The sequence below is a fragment of the Myotis brandtii genome, unplaced genomic scaffold (assembly GCF_000412655.1).
Source record: "Myotis brandtii unplaced genomic scaffold, ASM41265v1 scaffold525, whole genome shotgun sequence".
NCBI lineage: Eukaryota > Metazoa > Chordata > Mammalia > Chiroptera > Vespertilionidae > Myotis > Myotis brandtii.
In genome coordinates this window covers 3,855,960-3,882,573 of record NW_005369915.1, presented here as the reverse complement: position 1 = coordinate 3,882,573, position 26,614 = coordinate 3,855,960, and the positions used below count along the sequence as shown (strand labels likewise).

General features: G+C 42.1%; 1 protein-coding gene across 2 annotated transcripts in view; it reads right to left on the bottom strand.

The window, feature by feature from the left end:
• The window catches only part of PPARGC1A (peroxisome proliferator-activated receptor gamma, coactivator 1 alpha), a 666,008-nt gene that overhangs the window by 72,148 nt on the left and 567,246 nt on the right, over window positions 1-26,614 (bottom strand). For both annotated transcript variants that reach the window (XM_005877664.2, XM_005877663.2), the window contains one exon: window positions 24,375-24,554. In XM_005877664.2, coding sequence (XP_005877726.1) covers window positions 24,375-24,554 — 180 coding nt within the window. The remainder of the gene's footprint in view (window positions 1-24,374; window positions 24,555-26,614) is intronic.

Genomic DNA, 26,614 nt, shown 5'->3' with positions numbered 1-26,614 from the left:
GTTTCCTTGATGTGAAGTACAGATATGGCCTTCATTTGTTTTTTTTGTACATATCCACAATGTCATGTAGAAATAGATAATATGTTGAACTTGGAAGAGGAGATAGAGTCAAATCTCACCTTTGCCAGCACCAGCTTATGGGCTGGCGAGCTCCTTAATTCTGAGAATGCCTTCCACACTGTAAAACATTTGCCCTCTAATCCTTTTAGGAAGGCAGGCAAAATTAGCAAATGTTGTATGGACTGACTCTATGCATTGAAATACTCATATAAATTAAGATACATAAATACCTTATCTAATAAAGAGGGAATATGCTAATTGACCCTCATGCCATCACAAAGATGGTGCCCACAGCCAATAAGGATGGAATATGCTAATTGACTGCCACACCCTCAAATATGGCGGCACCCACAGCCACAAGATGGTGATGCCCAGTCTCCTCAGCCCCTCAGCTGCCCAGGGCCAGCCTGAGGCTCAGGCAAGCCTTGGATGGAGGCTGCCCAGCTGTCCAGGGCTGCCCAAGGCTCTCCTGACCAGGGCCGGCCGAGGCTTGCGCTGCCAGCAGTGGCAGCAGCAGAGGTGTGATGGGGCATCGCCTTCTGCTGATTGCCAGGTTGCCTCCCACCTCTGAGGGCTCCCAGACTGTGAGAGGGGGAAGCTCGGGCTGAGAGACCCCCTTTCCAGTGCATGAATTTTCATTAACTGGGACTCTAGTATAATTATATAAATTATATAAATTTAAATTATTAGCTCTATTTATATTTTATAAGACAAATTAGAAATATAAATTAAGGCAACATATATAGATTTATATCATATAAATATAGATTTATAAATATAAATTAAGGTATTATTGTAATAATTTGTAATAGCAGCCCATTCCATACATCACCTACTCCATGGAACTCCCAAGGAATAATTTATACTAGGAAACTCCTCCAGCATCATTTCATAAACCAGTCTTCCTTGGGTTGCCTCTGTTAATTAGGGAAGAGTGATATTGCTTAAAATGGTAGTTTCAAAGTCAGACCAAGATAGGGCTCAACTCAGAGATGATGCCAACACCATCAACACAGAGCCACTGCTGAGCCATTTGAGATGTGATCTTTGGCTTGTCCAATTAGCTCTAGTCAGCCTGCATGCTGAAAGTGTCAGGGAAGAGGTACCTTTAGCATCTTCTAGCAAAGGAAAGAGAAAAGATGTGTTCAAAAAAGTAGGAAGAAAATTAGGACACTGCAAGGAGACACATTAACAAAAACTAAAACATTTAAAATAAAATACCAAGGGAGCAAAGAGTTTCACTACATTCTGGTCAGTGGGGAATAATGAAATAGCACAGAAACTTCCAGAAGAATGAGGACCTGATAAAGGACTTTATATTAGATGATTAAGAATTCTGTGATGATACTATCTCCTCATAATCCTTCAAAAAATGGATGAGAATATGAGGATTAATACAAGAAGAAAAAAAAGGAGTGGGAGCAACAGAATAATTCCAAAGTTCAGGGATTCTAAACAAAGAGTAAAGAGATGAATGCAGGAGGAGATAAGGCCCAGAATCCAAATAGTGGTGCTTGGAGGGTACTGGGTACCACTGGCTTTCACTCTGCCTGATAATATTCACCTACTGACCATTCTTAGCCTTCATAGGATGATGGGACTCCCAGGAAAAACAATAATGCCAGGTAATACCAGTTGCTTACTTGCGTATTTATCTTTATCCAATCAGCAATAAAGCTGTTACCATAATACCCTGATCAATAATTTGCTACCCAAACCAGAACACTCTGACCTTTATATACAACATATTTCAAATGAAGGGCAAGTACACATAACAGTCCTTTCTCAGAGTGCAGCAGGAGGAGTGGTTGTGAGAACTCTTGATGTTTAGACAGCAATAAAACCCTGTTTTGTAAACATAACCAGAAATGCAAAATGGGCACCACTTTATCTTAAACATCAATGCACAAAAACTTGTATTATTCGAATCAAAGAATGAACAAGCTGAAATGGAATCATTGGCCTAACCAAAGATTTTGATACAGTCACCAGACCCAGCCTGGCAATTACTCAACAGATCTTGTTACTCAGGTAATTTTCCCAGTCCCTTAAAAATATTTCCAGGACGGCAAGAAGATCACAAGTTAAATGCCATTAATTCATTTATTCATTAGGCAGTACTGAATGCCTTTTGTGCACACAATTTTGAACTAGGAACTGAAGAACTCCTAGGAGAAAACAGGAACCAAAGGAAATAAAAACCATCATTTCTACTTATAAATTGGCTGAAGGAATAACACACAGTCTTATGATGTGTTTATTGGGCTACTATTATGTGCAAGGCATTGTATATGAGAAAAAAAATGGGTAAGGCATGGTTTCATTCCTTAAGTTAAGAGTAACAGAAAGCCAAAATATTAAGGAAAAGGATGTACAGCCTCAAATGTAAAATGATTTGGTGCCTACTAAAGGAAGGAGAGTGTAAAATTTGTAAGAAATTGTTTATTTGGGGGACTATATCTGTTTTCAATTGTATTTTACAAGAGTTATATATTTGACACTAAATTTGTCTTTCGGGACAGTTATCTTACAGACGTAGTCTACCAAATTGCTAGTTTATGAAGTCATGTCCAAGAGTTCAATAAAGGAATTCAAAGGCAAGTTTAGGGTTTGTAATTGCCTGCTTTCTCAACCAGATGCCAACAAAAACCTTGGTCAGTCAATAACGATCAAGATTATATACACTGGAGGTGAAGAATATCACAAACTGTTCCTGGCCTTAGAATTTTTATCTACACTTCCAAGCATCATCCTCTGCAAAAGAAAACATCTACAGACCAGTATGTGGCAGGAAGGATTCATGCTGATTTCCCCACTAAATAACAAGAAATCTACTCCAACAAGGTCTCCAACTATTTGGGTAGAGGTGGAATTAATCAGAAAACACTTCCTGAATTTGAGAGTTTCCTGGGATTTTAAGATTCAGGAGGATTAAAAACAAGAGGACAGAAATAATTCTAGGCATTCAGAAAATTTGAAAAAGGCTGGGAGTAGGAGGTGATGCGGAGCTCAGAACCTGGCAATGGAGGTATGAAGTAATAAAGGCAGTATATGGGTGTGGTAAAATATTTAAGTGTGGAGTTAGGCAATCTTAGTTCCTCTGGTTACTTTCTGTACCTTGGCCCTGGGCAAGTTACTTATCTAAGTCTCACTTTCTGAACTATAAAGTGATGTAACACCTCAACCTATCATGATGATTATGAGAATCAGATGAGATTTTTTAAATTAAATTTATTGGGGTGACATTGGTTAATAAAGTTATATAGATTTTGAGTGTGTAATTCTATAATACATCATCTGTATATAGCATTGACTTTAGTTTAATTTACTAAATTAAACTTCATAAAATATTTTTACATTAAAACACTGTATAAAAATGTTCAGCCCCAGAGTCTGGCACATAATACCCAAATTTACAATTATTATTGGCAAGAAGAAACTGGCAAATTATCAACCTCAAAGCAAAAGTGAAACATTTTCAGTATGTCAGACAAATGGGAACTCTAAGACCCTCCTCTCCTGTGTCTACAGAATAAATATTTCCTTCAAGGCACTCTCGTCACAATAACTTCCATAATTGCTCCTGAGCACAACTATTATAATTTGTTCACAGACCTCCAATAGCCGCCATCCCATGCGCTATGCAATCTACAAACATTACCTTCTTCTTCCTTTTTCCCAGATCCTTCCCTGGACCATATCCTCCCTCATTCTCTTAATTCCCTTAACTGACCCCAAATTCTCAGTTCGCCCACAGCCATTTTTACTCCTTTTTCTCTAACTGCAACATCAAACTTATCACTTTATGTGATCAAGATCTTTATCATTTCTTTCTGCACAAAGTCTCCCTCATCCATCTCTTCCTTTCATTGTCAGCATCACCCCCTGATTCAAGCCCTATTCCCTCCAGCTTGCCAACAAGAGCGGGCTCATGCCTGCAGCCTCTGTCCAGGATAACCCTCCCGCCACGATGACAAACCCTCTAAACCTCTTCTCGCTGCTCATCCTCACTTATCACTAATATCTGTTGTGTAAGTCAGTTGAGTGCCTGGGCCTCAGTCTCCCCACTGCTAGACTAATTCTCTCCTCATATTTCTTTGCAGTTGACCCTCGAACAACATGGGTTTGAACTGCATGGGTCCACTTACAATTTTTAAAATAAATACTGTGAATGTATTTTCTCTGCCTTATGATTTTCTTAATAACAATTTCTTTTCTCTAGCTTACTTTATTATAAGAATACAGTATATGATACATATAGCATACAAAATATGTATTAATCAACTGTTTGTTATTGGTAAGGCTTCTGGTCAACAGTAGGCTATCGGTAGTTCCGTTTTGGGGGAGTCATATGTTATACTCGAATTATTGACTCCAGGAGCCTGCATTGTTCAAGGGCCAACTGTTGTACAATTGTGATATTCCATTCACTTGTATCTAGTTTAACTCCTGCTCAATTAGATTAGCCTTTATTTCCCAATAATCCCTTGGGCTTTCCTCACCACTATAATGGCATTCATACCCTTCTCTCTGTCCAATTTGCTATGCCAAACCCTAGCATAAATGCTGGCACATAGTAGGTGATGAATAAGTACATGCTAAGTAAATAATGAGATGAAAGCTGATGCCAAACATACTTTTCTTCCCTCTCTTCCAATGGAAATTTCTCTCCATCTCGAAGATGTATTTCAGAGGCTGCCTCCACAGCCTGGCTTCCCTCTCCCCCCACAGGTCTCATGGGTCTCTTCTCACCTCTGAAAATCTTAGAGAAGTTTGCTAACATCACATGTTTCCTTACGGGACAATTAGTTTTGAATGGAAACTAAAGGCAGGAGCTAGGTCCCTGACTCTTACATTCTACCCGGTGCCTGAAATAGGACTGTGTGGAGTGACCATCCACATTTCACCCATTGTGCCCCATGGGTAAGTCTTGCTTTCTCATGAAGCTATGCATCCCCAAAGGAAGCTGATCCCCAAAGTCCATGTACTTCTTGTGTGTCATCGTTTCTGGCAAAGTTCTAGGCAAACAGAACTGAACGACAATGCTTGGTTCCACAGCCCAGTAGGGCACGTGCGGGATATGACACCTGCAGGGGTAGCTGGAACACTGCCAGTGGGGGGGGGGGGGGGGCGGTAATGGAGGCTGTGGTCACCTAAGCATAAGTTAGTGAGGACTAAAGAGAAATGCTGGGGGAAGTGGGGGAACCTTCACCTAAGAACAAGAAGAAAGTCCTTAGCAGCTGACTGAACATGGGGAACAAAGGACAGAGAGACAGAGGTAGTGACCCCAAGGTGTATGGTTTGGGGGAAAAACAGCAAACTGGTTTCTGATCCCTGAGAGCACACAAACAAGAAGTTAGGCAACCTGGTGCACACAGTGCTGCGGAGTCCGCCTGCGCTAAAGATTAACAGCCGGCCTTAAAGGGGACAAAAGATCAGGAGCCAGCCTGCAGAGCAACAAACACCTCAGTGGCAGCAGGCAGCAACTGCAGGGTGACGAATGCCCACAGCCCGTGCATTCTCTGCATAAATAGGCAGCATTTGATCATGTCACCATCAATGGAGCATCTCAATAAAGCAGAAATACCCTTGGAGGTGGCTATACAACCAGCCAGTGGTTCTAATGCTTCCTGATAGAAAATACACATTCCATCCTCCTGACATTGAGAAGAAACTGTGGCAACCAGGACATCGGAGTCCTAGTTAATACTAACTCCTAAATTCCTGATCTGTGGGAGGACAGAAAGCATGCATAACCAACAGTAGTGATCAGCACTCAGCTCAATAAAATGTTTAGGAGAAAGCTGATAATTGAGTCAGATCTGCTCTGTAAGAGAGAACACCTAGGCATGGTGTGAGGGACACAGTAGGATCTCTACAAATGCCCTCAGCTTCCCTGAGTGCCACGCGCAGGCACGGGGATCGTATTTGGGCAATTCAGTGACAAGGCACCTTGACTGAGGTCCTGCTTTAAACACCTTTCTGCCCCTGCCCACCACATCTGGAATGACCCCTTGCATATAATATGAGCTCAATCAATATCTAGCCAGTGAATGCTAGACAGGTAGCATCTGTGGCTACAATCCAGCCCATATCAAACTGGCAAATCCAGTCTTCTGGATTTCAGTAAACTGGCCCACTAACCTTTGCTGATTAACAGCCTTGGTTCTGATGAGCAGAGCATTAGTAGATGAGACTACATTGAGTGTTATACTCCACACTTGTGGTTATAGGATTTAAACTGAAATAGCTCACACACACACACACACACACACACACACACACACACACACACAAGGTTGTGAACAATGAAGGGCTGATAAAGTTGTTTGTATACACTATATAGACACAGACAGACAAGAATTGACAGAGCAATAGTCTCACCAAGAGTTGTTAATATGTAAGAAAGAAAGATACCAGGAATAGCCAGCCGAGTGTTTTAAAACTGCATTTTCTTGGCTTTCTGCTTTTAAATTACACACTGCAAAGTCACCGAGGAGAAAGCTTTAAGAAAACTTTCATTTGCTATGGTACAGCTCGCCGGTCTTCCTTTGCCTAAAAAAATAAATAAACCCCCTGGAAACGCTTTTTTCTTCTCATAGACATTAATAATGATCGCTTGAACTGTAAAGATTTGGTTTTACTGAAGGTAATGGAGTAATGTTTATTTCCATTAGACTGGGCCTATAAAATCCTCTTTTTATAACCGTGAGCCTACAATTTCAAAACAGCAAAGCTTGACATTTTGGTCTCTGACAGGCAACACTTAATATTGGGATATTTTAAAAATCTATATGAAAAAAGCTCTTAATACAAGATAGGCTGAACATTTTCCCCGCAAATGGTTTGTTTTAGCTATCTCTCTTCCTCCTGGACGGACGGGGAAAAGCAGACAGCTTATTGGCTTAGTTCGTTAGGCCAGGTTAAAGGATGCAACGCTGAAAGGCTCTTAGAGGAGCTTACCCCGAGCTAAAAATAGCAGGCACTAGAGAATTATCTTAAATACGACCAAATTTGTTCTGTATTGTGAATGCAGATAACTGGAATATGTTTCCATTTTTGGTCATTTGGGGGCATTTTTTTTTCTAGTTTGGCTGGCCGTAGCTGACTATTTAACTCATTTCTGACTCAATTTGTCACATTTGTTCTCAGAGATTCGGCCCCGGGTGCTTGACTGAGGAATTCTTCTTATTTCTCTCTGCCGCTTTTGTTAAAATCTAATGAGGTGTGAGACTGCTGGCTAGATGTAGACAGGCCTTTTTGGAAGGCAGATTCATAGAGAATGTTATTAAGAGCCTACTACGTGCCTCCTTTCTCTTGACCCTTCTGTCTTTCCCCTAAGAGGTGGGAAATGCAGTTTGCTCCATTTTATAAATAAATAGGCATATGTTTCACTTTCGATGTGAGAATCTCCTAAGTAAATAATCTACCAACAATGATCAATTGTCCTATCTGCTCACCCCTTTCGGGGACATTTTTAGTGTTTGTGTCTTCGTGGCACTTCATTTCTAAGTTTACCACTGAATTCATGCTGTTATCTTATAATTAGTGATTGAAGACTGTCTTTTTCACCAGACAACCAACTCTCCTTCTTTCTTAAGAATGATTTTATGGCCCGACCAGTGTGGCTGAGTGATTGAGTGTTGGCCAATGAAGCAGGAGGTCACAGTTCAATTCCTAGTCAGGGCACATGCCTGGGTTGTGGGCTCGATCCCCAGAAGCAGGCGTGCAGGAGGCAGCCAATCAATGAGTCTCTCTCATCATTGATGTTTCTATCTCTCCCTCCCTCTCCCTTCCTTTCTGAAATCAATAAAAATATATTTTAAAAAGAATTATGTATATAATACATCCTAGTGTTTTGAGTACCTGAGTTGGTCCCTGGCCCATGGTTGGTGCACTTTAGATGTTGATAAATGAGTCAATTAGAGCATCCTGTGTAATAACTGTATACTGAATGTAACACATGAGTCAGCTTATAGCCCTGGGCTGGGTAAGCTGTTCCCTTCTAAAAAGACAGCACATCAAGGCCTTTGATAAAATAGCAAAGATGAGCATGCATTCCACTGCTCTACAAAAAACAGTAAGAAATTCAGGTAAATGGGACCCTCTCTCTTTGCTCTTTTTGTAGCCTGATTTCTATGATCATAGCCTATAAATGAAAACAAGGCCACAAACATGCTTAAGTTCAGAAAGGCCTAAATGCCTTGGGAAATTAGCCATCCTTCACCATCCCTCCCTTTTATCCTGTGCTTGATTTTTCCAAGGTATCAGGTAACTCCCCTACAAGGATGGCACAGTAAACTTTAGTCGTGTGATCACTTTCCACAAGAGGTAAATTCTTTTTATTATAATTTTTGACAAGAAAACTTCAATGACAACAAGATATTTGCAAAACTGTGAAGTTTGGATGCACTGAGAGGGTCAAACAGGTTAGGAAATGTGGGCACAGTGCTGGGGACAGCGGACTGAGTCCCTGTGGCCATGCAGCTCATGAGTTCCCAGGTGACAGCTGCTTCCTGGTACAGGGGCCCAGTTACTCGGACACTCTGAAACCCCGTAAGGGACCTATTCTTTAGCTCTTTGTTGAGCGTGAGAAATGTTTCCCCTTCTGTGGAGGAGAGGAGCCAATGCTCAATGGCCATTATGGAAATACGGTGGTGCTTTCATATGCCAGCGCACATTGGCTTAACACAGCCACGTGTCTCAGAACCACCATTGAAACCACCCATATATCTTAAATCTGAGCACCAAGTCTCCTTGGTGACTTAGAAGGCAAGTTCACAGCCACTCTGGCAGGCACACAACATACTGCTGTCACTGTTGGCTCTGTTTACAAACCATCTCTTAGAGAACATGCTCTCAGATCTTTGATATGTCTTATTTTTAGCACGATTGGTCTGAATGGCTGAAAGGTCATCTTCTCTCTCTCTCTCTCTCGCTCTCTCTTTCTCTCCCTCCCTCTCAATTTTGTAGAACTGCTGTAAATCCATCCATTAACAGACATCAAAATAGCGCTCTAATGTGCATGGATTTGCACTGGGCAATGAGGAGGTGACGAGGCACCAGCTGAAGGCATATCCTTTCCCTCACACAGTTCATAATATAACTTGAGGAACACGATCACCTAGAAGGCTATAACCACAATGCAAAGGCCTCCACAAAACGAAAAGATGCTCTTTTACTCGTGGAACAACAAACACTGACTTTGTGCCCAAGAGGGCCACCAATAGTGTCCTAAATTCAGGGACTTAATAGTTCATCCTTTGCCTGGTAAGGGCTCCAACTGAACACAGACCAAAACAACCCGCCTTTAGAATAGCTTCTTGTTATAATACAGTTTATGAAAATGGTGCCTATGGAAAATTGGACTCTCACCACTGCAGACTTATTTCCAGTGGCACTCAAAGGAGGACAGGTTTAATTTCTGACAAGCCCCAACGGCTTGCCTCTCTCCATCTCTGCCTCTGCACTTAATTTGCATTGACACTCTCCTTTCCACTGCTCGGCTCCACAGAGGGCCGTGAGATGGCAGGGCAGCCAGCCTTGCACACGGCCTGGAACCAGCTTTCATGCTCTTGGATGAAAGGTCAGGTGGAAAGGCCCACCACTGGCACCATTAATCTGGTCACCCAGAGACCATCCGCTGGCTCAAGAATAGCTTACAGGTGAGTGATGGACAGGGTCATTGCTGGCTGACTGTATCAGGGGCTATTATGACAGCCATAAAGAGAAAGGGAAAAATTGAACAAGGGAAGAATTACTCCTGAAAGGGACATGAAGAGAGACACAAATGCCTTCGTACAAAAGTTAAGTGTCAGAAAGTACCAGTGGATCTGGGCTGCTCACAGTCCTCAGAGCGGACAGCATTCTTTGAAATTGCCGAAGTTTGAATATTAATGAGGGGTCACCACCTACCAAAGCTTGGGTCCGAATAGAGAAACCCGAGCTGTCCATTCTCTCCCCTCAGGTGAAAGGTGAGAGAACAGGATGAGAGAGTTTGTATAAAGAAGACACCGTGACGGCATTCCTTGGGTTTCTAGACAGAAATTAGACTTAAGGAACTCAACCCTGTACATTATCTGAAATCCTTTATCCAGAACCAAGCAGCACATTTTAGCGATTATTTTGCAGTTGCTAAGGTTGGTGATTTATTTACAAGGATCACCAAACAAAATGGGGAAAAAGGAGGAACTAGTCATAGTACTAATATTACAATTTAGTGTGCTCCAAATGAATAATATACATGTGAATTATGCATTGTCCAGTGGTGGTTAATGTGGGGACGAGGTAGAAAAGCATGATAGGTGGAATGTAATTTCATTCTAAAGTAATGTGGGGAAGTTAGTTTTAAGGATAACTCTGCTGAGCTGTATTCATCTTGACCCATGAGTGGTCTGTATTTACTAGTGACAAGAAAAAAAAAAATTCAGTGGTCTCTTCATCAGAGGAAATGTTGAGAGCATGAGTGGTCTGTATTTACTAGTGACAAGAAAAAAAATTTGGTGGTCTCTTCATCAGAGGAAATGTTGAGACTTGTGTATTTTAAAGGGAGGAAGTAATCTGACAGATGATACAATGAAGTTCCATATTTCATGGAGCATTTTCTTATTTAGCTCTGCTACCTGGGAAAGTCTTACAGGATGACATCAAGGCTCCAGGAACATGTTGGAGCTCTAAACATATGGATGTGTGTTGTATTCATGCCTCATTGACCTCCCATCATCAGGCCTTATTCCCCAAAGGCATTTGTGCAGATGAACCAAGAAGTGGATCACACTTAAGCACCACATTTTTTATTAATGTATTTAATGAAAAGATTTCTGAATCATTTACATATTCCCCCCATCTAAAATACTATAAGAATTGATTTCTGTAGTTTGCTGTGATGTTGCAAAGTGACTGTAGGGAGCTATTTAGAAATACAGCCCTGAGAAATACAGGGCTATTTGCTTTCACACATATGGCCCCAGACAGTCATATTCTGGGTGTTTGTCTACTTTCGGTAGTTCTTAGTCTTATCTCTTTTGGTCAGGGCCCACTTCCTGCTATGATCTCCTTGCCTCTACCAGCTCCTTAACTTTCTAAATTATTTCTTCTTATCTCTCATGTGCTTGGGAAACAGATAACTAGAATGGCTTACATTGTACGTGAGACAAAAGGAAGCCAGTGCAAGTGAGAGCTGGACAAGCTCATCTGGGAATAAAATGCAGTTGGTTCGGGGTATGATATTTCCACATCTGGTTTGGCTTCGCAGAGACATTTTTACAAATGGTGTGTTTCTCAGCTATATTTCAGACAATTAATAATACTGAGTTAATAATGGCCAGAGAAATGAGGTCTACTAATATGAATTATAAAAATAACCACCGTGATTAAGTAAAATGCACCCTATCTATGGAACATACATCTTTTCTTTCAGCTCCAAAACGCGTAGCTGCAAATAGCAATAAGCCGGCAACTGAAGGGAAATGGTGAGACCCGTGTTTTGTCTTTCTGGTCCACAGATACAGTGGGGAGGTCACACAGTACTGTCAGAGGGTATCGTACCTTTTGCTGACTCAGAGCAAAAACACATTTGCCATTCAAAAGACAAATTAAACTGGGCATGGATCATGCTACCTGGACCTCCAGACTCAGTTATCTGCTGGGACCAGGCAACTGTCAGTTATCTCCAAATGCACCTAAACACAGAAGTCTTTGCTTCTGTGTGGACAGAATGTCTTTGTCGCCTTTTTAAGTTGGAACAAATATGACCAAGCAGTCCAGAGCAGATGTGTCCCAGGAGAAACTGACACAGATTCCTTTAAGACAGGAGCAGCCACCTCAGCTCCAGTGCTGGGATGGGCGGGTGATAGGATTAAAGGAGCTAGAAAGTGGCATTGTGACCTAATGTAACTCGAAAAGCTGTTGCACCCAGAGCCCTGGAATCGGGGACCAACTGGGGAAAGAATTCACATATCCTGTGCAGCATCGCTGTGTTCAGATGCCCCCGTGGGGACAGAGGTGAGCCTGCCCGCCAGGTAGCACTGCCTGGAAGAAAAAGCCAGGCTGCCGTGTGCAGTTCGGAGGAGAGCAGGGTGTCGCCGCGAAGCATGTGCTGGCAAGACGCAGGAAGATCCTGACATGAGAACATTTCTGGACAAAATCTGAGCTGGCAGGGATCCCTGGACACCCAGGGCAACTGTGTCTGGAACACAGAGGCTCCAACTTCTCATCTGAACAAATGACATGGCACCCAGGGAAGCTAAGGTCCTTAGGCCAAGAGCCCATGGAAAAACCAAGGGCATTCCTATAATAGAGGCACAGTTTTCCCTGTGTAAGCACTGTTCACAAGCAGAAATAAACTTCGCAGAAAGGAACGGGGAGAAGAGATTTAGCTGGAGCATTACAGGAAAGCCACAGCGAACTGTTTGAAAGGCTCAGTAGAGGGTAATGAGAGGAAGGGGAGAGGTAGAATGCCTCCTGGAAGGGACAGGACTGTCCCTGTGTGGGACTGTCTCGTGAGACAATAAGAAGAAGGCTCCAAGAGATCAAAAAGCCACATGTTAAGGATGTCGAATATAGGAAAAGAACGTGTCAGCCCTGCCGACAGGGTTGAAATATCATTCTCAGAGAGAAAGGTCAACAGGCCCAAAAAGGTACAAAACAGTTTTTTTCCAAAGGGATCCCCACATGCGTTGCCAGGGGCGCCACATTCTTGTCCCATCAGCCTTGTAAGCTGGTTAAACGGCTTTCTGCTGACAGCCTCACTCTCTTCCCCGAAGTTGCCTTCCTCTCGTCTTCCCACATCAAGTGCAAGAAGCAAACTGCTGTTGGTATCAATACACAATGTGATATATAGAACACCGCAAATCCCAGGTCTCTCAATATCAAATGCTCAGTCCCTCCACACGGCATTCACTGGCCCCTACGCCTGTGCTCTCGCTTTGCAATAGAAGGTCCCAAGAGCTTGGAGGAATGCTCTCTACAAATTCCACTTCAACTTCAAGGTGAATGTGCTACTGAGGATGGTAAGTGCGCCGATCCAAAGAAGGGCAGAAGTGATCTGTCAGCGATGACCAGGATACCAGGCAGGTAGGGATGTCCCTGTGCCACTTCCTGGTCAGAGAGCTGATTTCACTCAATTCCAAAGGCCTGTCTTCATCAGGAACCATGAGCTTCATGGAGCCGCAGACCATGTCACCTTCGAATCACTGTATCCCAGACATTGGCATGACCATGAGCACTCTGATGGTTGACGACAATTATTTTGTTTTTTATGAGCGGTATATAAACCAGTGAGAGAACAGAGAAGCTTTTAAAATCCAGAAGCAGGAGCATGGGAAAATCTGCAAATATGGAGACCCAGGGCTTTGGCCAGCACATCGTTTCTCATGGGAGAAAATGGGACCACCCCTACCACAGTGACCTGAGATGACAAGCGACTGCAGTTACAGACTGCAACACCTTCTGTCTCCAGAGCCTTGGAAGGAAGTCGGGGAGGATCCGAACACATCTAAGAATTTCTCAAAAGTGAAAAAAGTCCTCAGCATCCATTTCTACACATGCCTTTGGTGCAGAAATATCAGCCACTGTGGACATTCTCTACATTGCTCCCTCGCTACTGGTGAGTACCTTTCATTTTTCCTCCTGCCTCTTTCCTACTCATGGCACATTTGGCTCAATCATTTCTTTTCTACATCTCTCATCGTGGGAAAGTTTGACCAAAACATTCAGCTCACACTTAACAGGGTTCTGGTAACGAATTAAGAATTAACTGCAAATGCAATGAGAAGGCTTTCCAGAGTACAGTTAGAGATTTTCATGGCAATTAGCACTGATTTGCACTACAAGGATTAAAAAAGAAAACACCGAAAAATTGTTTTGAAGAAGAACAAAAAAAGCTAGTCACACATACACAACCCATAAAAACGCTTCCAGCACTGGCTGCAAATGATACCATTGGATGACAGAAGAAACACACCAGATTAGCCAATTAGCATTCACCCAAGAAAAGCAAATGTTTTGGAAGGGGGGAGGGATGGAGCTCATCAACAGTAATATCAACTTTACAATAGCCCTAGCGGTTTATCTACCCAAAGCAAGGGCTGCCTCCCACATTTTTGTGACCCTCTCAACAATTCTGGGGGGGGGGGGAAATGTTAGTTCAACATTATCGCCAGCCAGAATATGGCTCTATTTATGTGACAAGTTGACAACATACAATTTCATGCTTGTTGAACTGATCGGTGTTATATATTCACTGTGAATATTATGAAGCTTCACCATTATAAATATGAAACGGTATACACTTATTCAAAATAACTCCAGCAGTGGCAATTTATAGCTTGGTTGTTTGTGTTCTTAGGAGGTCCAAATGCCACCTTAAGAAGCTGCAGCATGCAGAAACAGATGTGCAGTGTGACTGCGACCAAAATGGATTGACGATGACCTACGTGAAAGCAAGCTATTACATTTTGGTCTGCATGGCAGCTGACACCGGTTTGTATTTAGATATGTGACTGTTGGGAACACTGTGTCCTTAAAGCTCTGTTTAAACATGGGCCAAGGCATTTGTCTCCTGGACTAATTATTTTACCACCCTGCTATGGCAAGTATCACTTTTTTTTCCCCTTTAGAAAAAAGGAATGTGAGTGTGTAAGCACACACACAGGCACACATTTCCATGCTGCCGTGTAAAGTTACAAGTACTTTATACCTTGGTCATGTCAGGTGAATGTTGGCAAAAGCCCTCGAATGCCTGCATAACAGGATTGTACCACTTTCTTGATCAGGTGCCTGGGAACAGGACAAGGCCACGAACCATCAAATCCTAAGCTGCCCCAGCAACTGCTTTTGGTCAGATTTTTTCTCCTTTTCTTTCCCCAACCCCCAGCCCTTTCTTTCTCTTACCAATGCACAAGTGTTTGCTACCACAAGGACAGATTTAGAAGAGAGAAGAACAACACAACTTATCCAAATGTGGAAGGAATTGAAGGAACCAGGCACCTTGCTCAAGCTAGATATCAAAAATTTGCATAAGTAGTTTTCCAAGGACAGGGGTGCTATTGGGAACAAAATTAATTGCTTGTATTGTATGCAAGGGTCCCAACCTTGACCGAGTGTGTGGTCCCTTCCCTGCTCCTCTGTTACCAAAGTACACCCAGAGAGTCCTGTGAAGGAGCTCGAGTTAGTTGCCCTCTGCAGGTAGACCTAAAAAGGTTATGGTTTACTAATTTATTATTTAATTGAATTATTTATTTTTAGGGAGACCTATCAAAGCTATTGTTTACCCAAGAGTCTCCAACATCTTTATTTGACTCTTCAGAAAAATAAATCCAAAACAGCTTAAATACAGATGATGTTGTTCCAGGATTTCTGGTCATTCTTTTGCCTCCTTTTTGTTTGTTTGTGTGCTTAACATTAGGTGACACCCCTCGCTCGTGTTTTGAAATCTAGCAAAGGATTCAGTGACCAGAATCTTGGATCACTTCTGAGAGATTTTAATTATAGTGTTTAGGAACTTCCCCATTCTAACAAAGTTCACTACCCAAAATCTGCCTTTCTCTCTAGTTTTCCTCCTGGACTAAAGTCAAGGTGTTGTCGGTCTGTCTAGTAAATCCAACTCACACGATAACATAATCACATACATTCATTTCTCGGGGACCTTGGCGGTTCTTATCTCCTTGCTTTTATGATCTCCTAGGAACAGCCAGGAATAGCAATCTGCAGCCTGTTTGTAAAGCCATCTTAGTCTGAACCTCGCCTTCTCCTCTTTTATCACACGGCCGGATTCTGCAGCTAAATCCCACTCACCCTGGCAAAATTTGCTCCAAGCTCCGTTTCAGAATAATATAAGTATTCTCTGCGTGTGTGGAACACATTAAGGTGTCACAGAGGGCAATTATCATTTCAATGAACTATTCATTAATAGAAGATGGTGTGTGTGCTTAGCTCAGATGTATTGATATGCTGCCCACTGTATACAACATAGCCTGCAGCTACCGAGTTCATGGTCATCGGCATGGCAGACAGGCCACTCTGCAGTTCACACGGCCCCGGTTCTTCTCTGTGCTTTGCTCAACTTTATTTTACCACTATATCACCTAGAACATTAAACGCAGTGCTCAAGCTCTGTGTTAAATCACAATTGTTTCCTATTAAGTGTTCCGAGCTACCCATTTTTATTAACCATTATTTATTAAATCCTTAATAACATAGATAAAATAGTTAGTTAATTTGTGTGTTGAGCCATGGATGTTAATTTGTAAACATAATAACATACTGCAATCATTTGCATAATAGCATTTTAATCTTTTTAGTAAAAGCTGTAATTCCCTACAAAGTACACTGCAGTAGAAGCTAAGTGACTATTGGTAATAATACAAAAGGCCTGAAAATTCTGATCCTATTATGGTGTTGGAACATACCCAAACTGCTTCCATAATCTCTGAAATGTTACTGTTCTCTGATTTAGGTGTCTGTGTCAAGAATAAAAATGAAGTATAACTGCTAGCAGTAGACTATTTCCTAAGTGTAATTTAGTATTCACTAAGCACCGGCACTTTGCAAATAGCTCTGAGGCTTTCCTTCAAAGTTCCGAGCTCCAGCTACACCTACAGAGTGAGAAACACCAAGGAACTGACTCTGCACCCTGTGGTGCCAAAGACCAGGCTCTGATAAATCTTGCTGATTTGGCACAAGGCAGGGCACCGGCCACCAAGGATTTGGCGACTGAGTCTTCTCCTTCCTCCTGCCCTACCAGCCTGCTTGGACCCCCTTGAAGTGATTGCCACCCACCGAGCAGAAGTTTGAGAGAGATTGAGAAAGTAGGAGAAATACTTAAGGAAGTTACTTCTGGGGGAAAAAAAACAACAAAAAACAATCTACAGGGGGTTTGGTATCTAGAGCCCATTAACACCAATCATGAGACTGTCCAGAAAAAGAAAAAGAAGGTAGTTGTTTAAAAGTCAGGCCAAGTCATTTTACGCAAGATCTGGTAATTCATTAATCCATCCTGCCACAAACCTTGAATGAATAACTTGCAGTAGTAATGGAGATGGGCAGGTCTACAAAGTATTAGTGTTTAGAATCTGAAACTATGCAAGTTATTACATTATTTTGGACCAGAAAAAGGCATGAAAGTATCTCCTATCATTGTTTTGCGACAAATGATGTCATGGATAAGAAGTCATTTGTCTTCGTAAAATGTTGCTCTTGCCAAGAATATGAATGTGTATTTCATTGTGTATCTCTCACCCCTTTCCCTTGCTCTCATTCTAGCTGCTTGTAATTCAGCATCTTTAAGCAGGCACCGGTAAAACACAGCACCCAGCTCTGCTTTCAAATTCTAGACCTCAGTGCGTACTGAGTTGAAAGTAACCTGAGAGGCTAAAAAAGATGGGAGAAAAGGGTCCTTACAAAATGGTTTTACACCACAGGCAATTCATGCCATAAAACCCACAATAAAAGTTTCTGCTGCTAAAAGAATAGGCGCATAATTATAGGGACAAATTAACCTTGTTAAAAATGTAAAGCTGGGGTATGGAGCACAGAGGGAGCGATTTGGCTTAACAAGGCGGTCTCTCGTGTTCATCTTTTTATCTGCTTTGTGTGTTGATCTCATTCAGAGGTGAGCCATCTGCTGGGCTGTCTTTCCACGACATTGTATGTAGGCAGGGGACGGAGACAAATAGACACAGAATATGAATAAGGTTACCACACCGTTGCTATACAAACAGACAGTCTGTCCCATGCAGCATCCTGATTCATGATTACTTTAATGGAGTCTAATATCTTTGAAGTAAATCAAGAGGCAATGAACCACTCTTTCCCTGATTCCTCTCCAAGTTTTCCTCCTTGTGAATGTGAGTCTGCATTTTTCGGGCCTCAAAGATATCCAACTGGAGTGATTTTTATTGAGATGACCTCGTAGAGAGTCCAGGAGGTGGGAAAAGCCTACAACAGGCCCCTAAAATGGTTCACAAATTTCTTGCAGTGCCCAGAGTATTTGCCACAAAATAGTTTGGTCTTTACCCAGAAAAACACAAAACCGTAGTCTCTACAATCAGTGTGCCTAATCAAACATACAGATTCTCACTTTCCAAAATTGCAAATGGCTAAGAACTGGATCGACTTCCATGAAAAAAACAGCAGACAATCTCATCTCTTATAACCACAACCTATATTCACCGAAGCACCCGCCAGGAAAGTTCGTGATGGTGAGAGATGGTCATGTAACCAGCACCCTGTGACTTGCTATTTATTCGTAGGGGTTGATGCCAACAGACATAACACCATGGGTCAGGACGCCCAAGCCGTATTTTTCCAGTGGTCAGCATAATGGCGGGGAAGAAATAGGGTGATAAACCAGATGTTCCCAAGATAAGGCAGATGTTATCAAGCCAAGAAGCCTAAAGCCTCCTTTAACAGAGGTGTGAACACACACACACACACACACACACACACACACACACACACACACCGGAACAAAACTATTTCCACTCCCCGCAAGATAAGCCGACAGGAGAATGTGCAACTAAGCAGCACACAGGCTGGGTCAGATCGTTGCTCTCTGATTTGTGACTCTTCGGGATGAGCATCTCGCTGATTTATTCCCAGAATTTGGAATTTTGTGGTAGACTACAAATGCAAAGATAAGTACAACATAAATTTTTTAAATACTCCATAAGTCTCCATGAGTTTCAACATTCTTCAATGTTCTTATGTTACAGCCAATTATCTCCCCACTTAAATGGCTATTATTTTCTAACTTGAAGTCTATGTGCTCCATAAGTGTCATTACCAAGTGTGGCAAAAATCTGGTGGTGGGCTGTAAATTTAATTTAAATGACAAACATTTATTGATTGCAAATTGGAAATTCCAGAAATCTTGCCAAAGCGATTATTGTAAGTTAAGTCAGTCTCTCTACGTAACAGAGGAGAATTTTTGCCTCTGATGACTGAATTCAGGTGAGATGGTTTCTACACACACTTCATTTGCTCTGTTTGTTTTGTTAAAATTCCAAGAGGTTTGCCATTCATAGAAAAGTCTGTCCGACCGCAGCGCAGTTAGAAGCAGGAATTCATTACCATGGAAGGCTGCAGAATTTCCTCCAAGGAGACAAGTGAGAAAAAGCAGACACCATGCAAATTGGTGGATTGGGTTAAAAATGTTCTGCCCCGAGGCAGCAGGGAGATGGAGAGCCCCTTTGTAAAAGGATTCACGAGTCTAAGAAAGTACTTCAACTCCTGAAGGTGGGTAGAAACTTAACCAGGAAGCCAGCCATGAAGTTCTGATTCTCTTTGGAACATTTTTGAGTTAGCATTCTTTTCACCTCCCTCCCTAACCCAACTCATATTCATCAGGGCTGATGGAATTTTCCTTCAAGGTATTTCAAGTCTTTGTTCCCTAGACACTATCCCTTCTGCTGTCACCTTGTCCCTTCCCTGTACCTGCCTCGCATAGGGCTGGGAATGTGGCTGGGCCTGCTCTCTCATTTCCCCTACTATCTGCTTGACCATAGTTCTTGCAGCTATTGGAATTATCACTCTTAAGTACCAGCTCCATTATATGACTCTGCTGCTTAAAAAACTCTCTAAGGACACCCTAAGTCCTACCTACCATAGAAACTCTAAACATTTTTAACTGGGTTCTCATGCCAGCTTATATTTTGTACCCACCCCAAATCCAAATGTACTGCTACTCCTATGTTCCCGGTAATGTATATTTTAGTTTGAGTAAACCAAGCTCCTCATCTCCCTCTATGAAAACATTTCACTTTAATTCTCTTATCAGCCTTGGTGACATTATTCTTACCAATTCCCTCCTTAGCTAGGACACACACACACACACACACACACACACACACACACAGTCCTGCATTGTTTGCTAATTGTTTCACATTTTTTTCATTTGGCCTCCCAAACTTTTATCATTAGGAAACAGACTGTTAGTGCTTTATAGGTAATCTTCATATTACCTAATGCAGTCCACACCATTAAAAATACATGATGGCCAACTCATTCATTATGCTGCACATATTTATTGAGCACTTTGTGCTGTTTTCTAAGAAAATGCCTAGGAAAATGTCAGTGAATAAGACAAGCAGGTTCCCGACCCCCAGAATGCTCACAGCCCATAGAATAGCCAAGATTGTTTGGAATTTACTGATAAGTACAGCACATATGCTCATTTTAGAAAGAAACAGAATATAATTGAAAGTCTAAAGAAGGAATGTAAAATCTATATTTCTATCAAGATGATCAAATATTCTTGAAAGCTTTAAGCCAGCATTCTTTTGGTGGCATACAGAGGATAACTTACAGACAACTAACAGGATACTGCTCCCCACTTTTTGTCCTGTAAACGTTCACAGTATCAGACCTTACAGAGAGTTAAGTAATTGCCCAGGGTGAGTGCTTTGTCCTGTAAACGTTCACAGTATCAGACCTTACAGAGTTAAGTAATTGCCCAGGGTGAGTGCTGGCTACAACTGTGAGCCCTTCTCTCCCCACTAGCAAAGGCAGGCTTCAGAACATACTATGAGATAACGACATTCTCATTCACCTTGTTCTAAAGAGCCCCAAGTAGCTGCATTCTTAAGTAACAATGAATGAAAGATGCCCATTAAAGCAGATGTTAAAATAAAGCAGGGGCAAGTTGGCTCACGGGGATGCAGAAGGGGCACTGTGTTATTTAAACTAACCCTATGCCACCCATCTCTACACAGTGCCATGTGGTAAAAACAGTCCTTTATTCTCTTCCTTCAAACAAAGCACAAAGGCAAGACAGGGAAGGAAGTTATGTTGCAATATTTCTGAAACATAAATCTTGCTCCCAGCCAGTCCAGGGACAGTATCCTGTTTTCCTGACACATGGGTCGGATTCACTGGAGGCTGCACGGCTGGGCCTCGTGTCCTGTTTTTCTAAGTGGCTTCTGAATCATACCTGGTTACCTGCATGTGCACATCCAAGCACAGGTTGTGCAAGCAGAGAGCGCTGTTTGTGTGTACAGTTACTCAACCCACGTGTACAATTACGTGTTGGCACACCTTGCTCCCACTCAGGAATTCACTCTTTCCTTAATTGTGACATCCAATGCCATCCTTTTTATTTTCTCCTTCTAACGTTACATAAAAATTAAACTTAGATTCGAAAGTATGGAATAAGCCAGACGAAGAAATGCCTAGTTACTCCCAGGATTTTAACATTCTGCCTTTAACATTCTACTGTCTGTAGCTCTAAATATCCCTTTCTTTCTGCTTTGATTTGACTTCAGAAACCCTGTGCCAGTGGTGTCATCCGTGAGTCAGGGGAGAGGGTGCAACTCTAGGGCCTTATTTTATTATCAGAATCCGAGGTAGAGACCGCTTGTTATTGGCAGATCAGAGGTGGCAGAGACCGTGACTGTTTTTGGCTTGCTCAGTACAAGGCCTTCACAAATGTGATGAGGCAGGGTTTTGGGAACTGGAGGGAAGGAAGCGCAGGTTGAAGTCCGCGGTGGGAGGTTTAAAGGCACAGGCTCTGGGAACTGACTTCATGGAACATGCAGCACAATGCCTCGGCCACTCAAGGGTTATTTTGCTGCACATGGTCCTTCTTCACAGGGGAAGAGACACAATTTTAGAATTCCACCTAAGCTCAACGTGTCTGTTTTTTTCCCCCCGTTAGAGGAAAAGATGTCTGAATTTAGCACTAGAGGGCAAAGAGTAGAGGCATTGGCTGTACGCAAATGCTGGGGAAGCTGCTGCTGTTTGTCACGGTGTTGCTGCATATGGCCTTACCCTTTGCACAAACAAAGAAGAATGGTCCTGTGACATCAGAGAAAACTCTGAGGGGGGGTTTATCTAAACAGTCACTTTTGCTGTCTGACACCAAGAGAATTCCTGACACATCAATCCTGAGGTCCCAGGCGTCTTGATTACTTTGTATGACTTCTGATTCTATTTACCTGAACTGTATTTTGTCTAGGAAATCTGACCAATTCATCTTCAATCTTTCATGGAGGGAACTTTCAATGACTTTTTCGTTTGTTTTTGTGTGTGCAGGATTTCTCAACTTTAGCAATGTTGTCACTTGCAGCTAAATAGTTCTTTGTTGTGGGGGCTGGGCCGTTCTGTGCATTGTAGGATATTTACCAACATCCCTGGTCTCCACCCAGTAAATGCCAGTAGCAACCCCTGCCCCTAGTCCTGACAATGAAAAGGGTCTCCAGGCATCGCTAAATGTTTTCAGGGGTGCAAAACTGCCTTTAGTTGAGAACCACTGGGTTAAAATAACCTAAGGATAGAATAAAAAAATGAACCGTGTGTCTTAGAGCACTGAAAATAATTCAATCAGTGGTATAAACTTATATAGGAAAACACGAAAGTATGTCTTTGCATAGAATAAGCATCTATAGATAACAAACTAGTTACTGAACCAAGTTTCCCAGGGTGTAAATGAGGACTACCTTATGCAGGGGGCTACAAGATGAAATATGGGGACGCGAGGTCATGGAGAAAGTTGTCCCTTTTGAAACCAGCCTACCAGGGAGGCATTGACTACCATGCCACCCCACCACATACACCTTTTATTTATTCCAGAACCACCATCTACAAAATGCATGGCATTCGCCCAATACGGAATAGCTGATTTTCAGATAAGAGTCTATAGAGATGGACATTTTCAAAAGTACTGTTTATTTAATGCAGCATGACTTAAAATGAGCCTGCAACCTGACAAGTGTACTGAATGAGGAATGTTCATTTTACCAGTTCTAACCAGCCCTGTCCTCACATGAACTCTCTAAGACCCGGCTGAGAAGCCTGGGAAAGTGTAACTAACCACAGACCTTCAGCATTTCCTCCCCCATATTCCTCCTCCCCAGCCCTGCCTCTAGCACCTTAAGGCCTCTACTCAGGCCCATGTAAGGCCCCAGACATATTACAGAATCTGAGCCGTCGGCAGAACCTACAGCCACCTCAGCTGACCAGCTCTCCCTGCTCATGTCAACCAACACTGCGAGGAAAGATTCTGTTCTATTTTTAAATATATTGAGCAAAGAAACAGCTTGATATGTCTTTGTAAAGGATGGCTGTCACCCAAATTCACTGTTACTCTATTTTTATAAATGATATCGACTTTAAAGTCAGATAAATTGAGGGGTTCAATTCCCAGCTCTTTATTTGTCAACTGTGTGACTTGGGGGAAATCACTTCACCTTCCTGAGACTCAGTGTCTACAGATGTAAAATGGAAATGGCAATACCAGTGCCTAAGCAATGGGCTGTTTGGAGGGATGAGTCAGATGACATACATCAAGCACAAGTGTTCCAAAATCTGGACATTTTGTTATTGCTATGATTGTTATTAACATGTCTATATTCATCATTCATTCATTATTCAATCAGCGCTTCTATGTGCTGGTTGCTAGAAGCACTCGTTAAATATTATAAAATGGGTTTTCCTAATGACTCGATCTTTCAACCAGATAACATTGAAGTGTAAGAAATGTCTCCGCTGGTGGATAAAAATACATTCAAAGTGCTTTGTATGGAGTCCGGCACACAGTAGGTGGAACCTGTTAGCTGATGATGGTGGTGGTGCTACTGGAAACTAATGGATTTGATAACGTATATTCAATTCACTTGCCATCGTACTCAATGGTTGTCCTTATAGGAAACCATTTACTCTTGATTCAATGAGTACCGATTATGTGAGAAAGAACTTTTTTCCTTAAAGTAACACTTTAATAGGGTGTGTTAATATTCTTTATTATAGGGTAGACTTATACTAAGAGTATAGAGCCTGGGAGGCAATTTTTACAACTGAAAAGGTAGTAAATTTTGACAAATGTATAAGTAAATATTAGAGCAGTTGGGTTTGAAGTTTCCAAGATATATAGACATCAGAGGTATGGTCAATAATATAATAATAAATTGCTCACCTAATTTTAAAACAAATTAAAGGTAGACATCTAACCCCTTGGTTAAAAAGAAATGCCTTCTTTTGCATTAATTTATATTATGCACCATTTTCTGTGGTAAATAGGGATAAACAGGTTTAGACTTTTGTTCTTCTTTGTCACTAATTCTTTCACAATCCCTTAGTGTTTCAACATAGTTTAATGCACCCTACTCTGTTGTGGGTCCTTAGCCCCTTAACTTAAAAAGAAAAATCCATGTGTGTCCCAAGCAGTTTTTCACAAAATAGGAAGTGCCTAACGGTGATAAAAAGCCTTTTGAGGACAGCAGTGTAAGAAGCTATTATGCTTTCAGGCCAATAATAATCATGCTCATCTGGCCCAAGCCAAGTTCAGTGAGAAATTAATTTCCACCAAAGGGTGTCCTTACCTCAAATATGTTTGAAGGCTCATTGTTATACTGATTGGATATTATTTCTGATTGGTCACTGCACCACTTGAGTCCACCCAGAAAGCTGTCTGTATCCAAGTCGTTCACGTCGAGTTCAGAAAGGTCAAGTTCAGGAAGATCTGGGCAAAGAGGCTGGTCTTCACCAACCAGAGCAGCACACTGCAGGAGGCAGGAGGAAAGAAAAAACCTTCATTAACTTCAGGAATTTATTAAACTGCAATAGCATGTGAGAGGAATTAAGCCTGGTTAATGCAACGACACCACCAAAGCTGGTTTCCAGGGTTTCAGTCCCTAGAAAAAAACACACCCCAATTTCTTTAATGCACTTTGCTCCCAAAGGGTACTTTTCCTGATCCATTAGCTCCAAAATTCTACCTCTAAATCCATGCTTCCACGAAGCCTTCTCTAGTCCTTCCAGTTAGAAGTCAACTAGATTGGTTTGTGCCCCTTTGATAGTCAGCACTTAGCAAGTTTCAAATTATTTTCTGCTTAACTACATGTAAAATTTCACTCTACCCTTAGAGGATAATCCCTTTGAGGGAGGGATACAGATTTCATTTTACCTTGTAATTGACATCACCGGTAACAGGCACTGAATAAATAACTGCTACATGAAAACTAGAACATAAGAACCCTACTAGGCAAACTTTCTCCATGTATGCTCCTTTAAACCATCATAATCCATATAATTCATTTAGCAACTAATGATGCCAAGTCCTCTAACTTGTCCATGGTTCTCTTGCATTGTGACTTAAATCTTCTAGTCTCACTTGACTTTTCATGAACTTCTGAACTTCATCTCAAACAGGTCAAAATCAAGTTCCTTGCGATGAAAGACAAAAATCTTATTTTTTTTCCTAAAAGACCTTTATATCTTTCACTATGTCTAACACACAAATCAAGAGAGAGAGAGAGAGAGAGAGAGAGAGAGAGAGATTTGGGATCACCTGACATTTGGAAAGAAAAATCATGATAGCATATCACAACCATACAGAGAGAGAGAGAGAGAGACAGAGAGAGAGAGAGATTTGGGATCACCTGACATTTAGAAAGAAAAATCATGATAGCATATCACAACCATATTATTTTTTATCATTCATGTATTCCTAAACTATAAGTGAAGTCAAAGCAACTTTTCTTTGGCATTTCAAAAATGATTTTGATATATTAATAGGTTTAAAATATGCTCTACTGTGGCTGGGCTGCTTGTCACCAAGGCCACCTTAGACTGGCATAGTCTTTCACCTCCTTGCGTGGAGGAGGTGGTCTTTTTACGGTCCCTCACTGTGGCTTTTGGAGGAAAGTGGACCCCTTCGCCAAAGAGGTCGTATTCTAATCTGGAACTGGCCATCTGACTGCTGTTTCCTCACTGCACACGATGAAGAACCCCGCAGAAACTTCCTACTGCAGGGATCTCGTGATGCCAGACACATGGGACTCTATTCGACCGCACGCCAAGGTGTCTAAACCAGCAGGTGCCCAATCTCAAGTGGCACCCTCCTGGCCCTGCCTTTGGGGGTCTTGAGAGATGCTGTGAAGTCGTTCACATCCAGGCAGTAGTTGGGCATCAAGCTGAAGATCCTGCTTGACATTTAGATTTTGAATAAAATAAGTTGTATGCAGATCCTGCTCTCGAGCACCCCTGTCGTCCCTGGCAGGCGGCTTTACACGGGTTGCATGCAGCAGTGTGATCGGAGGAAGCAGCTAGTGGGTAATGGAGCCAGAAGTGGGCCAGGGGAGGCAGGAAGGTGCTTGGAAATCCCTAAGACCCCAGGCCCCAGTGAGATCTCACAGGGCAGGCCCAGAGGCAATGCAAAGGAAGAGCCTTGCTCTCCACATCAGAACTCTCTCCTGATCATTTTATTGGTCTTCCCTTTTTTATTATCCGAGTTAGGCCAAAGTTACAGGTCAGCATACTCGACGAGGGTGATATGTGAGCGGAGGCTGGGCTGAAGTGATTTCATTCTAGTGCAATGTCCGTGGTTTGTTTTGGGTGTAACACTTCCCTCACTGCTTATCCTCTAAGCACAAACACACCGTGTTAACCCTTCCACACCACGACCAATTCGGAGACCAGCGGAGAACTTTCTTAGTGGTACAAAAACTACTAGGATTTCACTGGGGGATAGTCCTTAAACACACACACACACACACACACACACACACACACACACACACACCAAAAGAGCAACAACGAAAATTAAAGTTAGGAAACATCA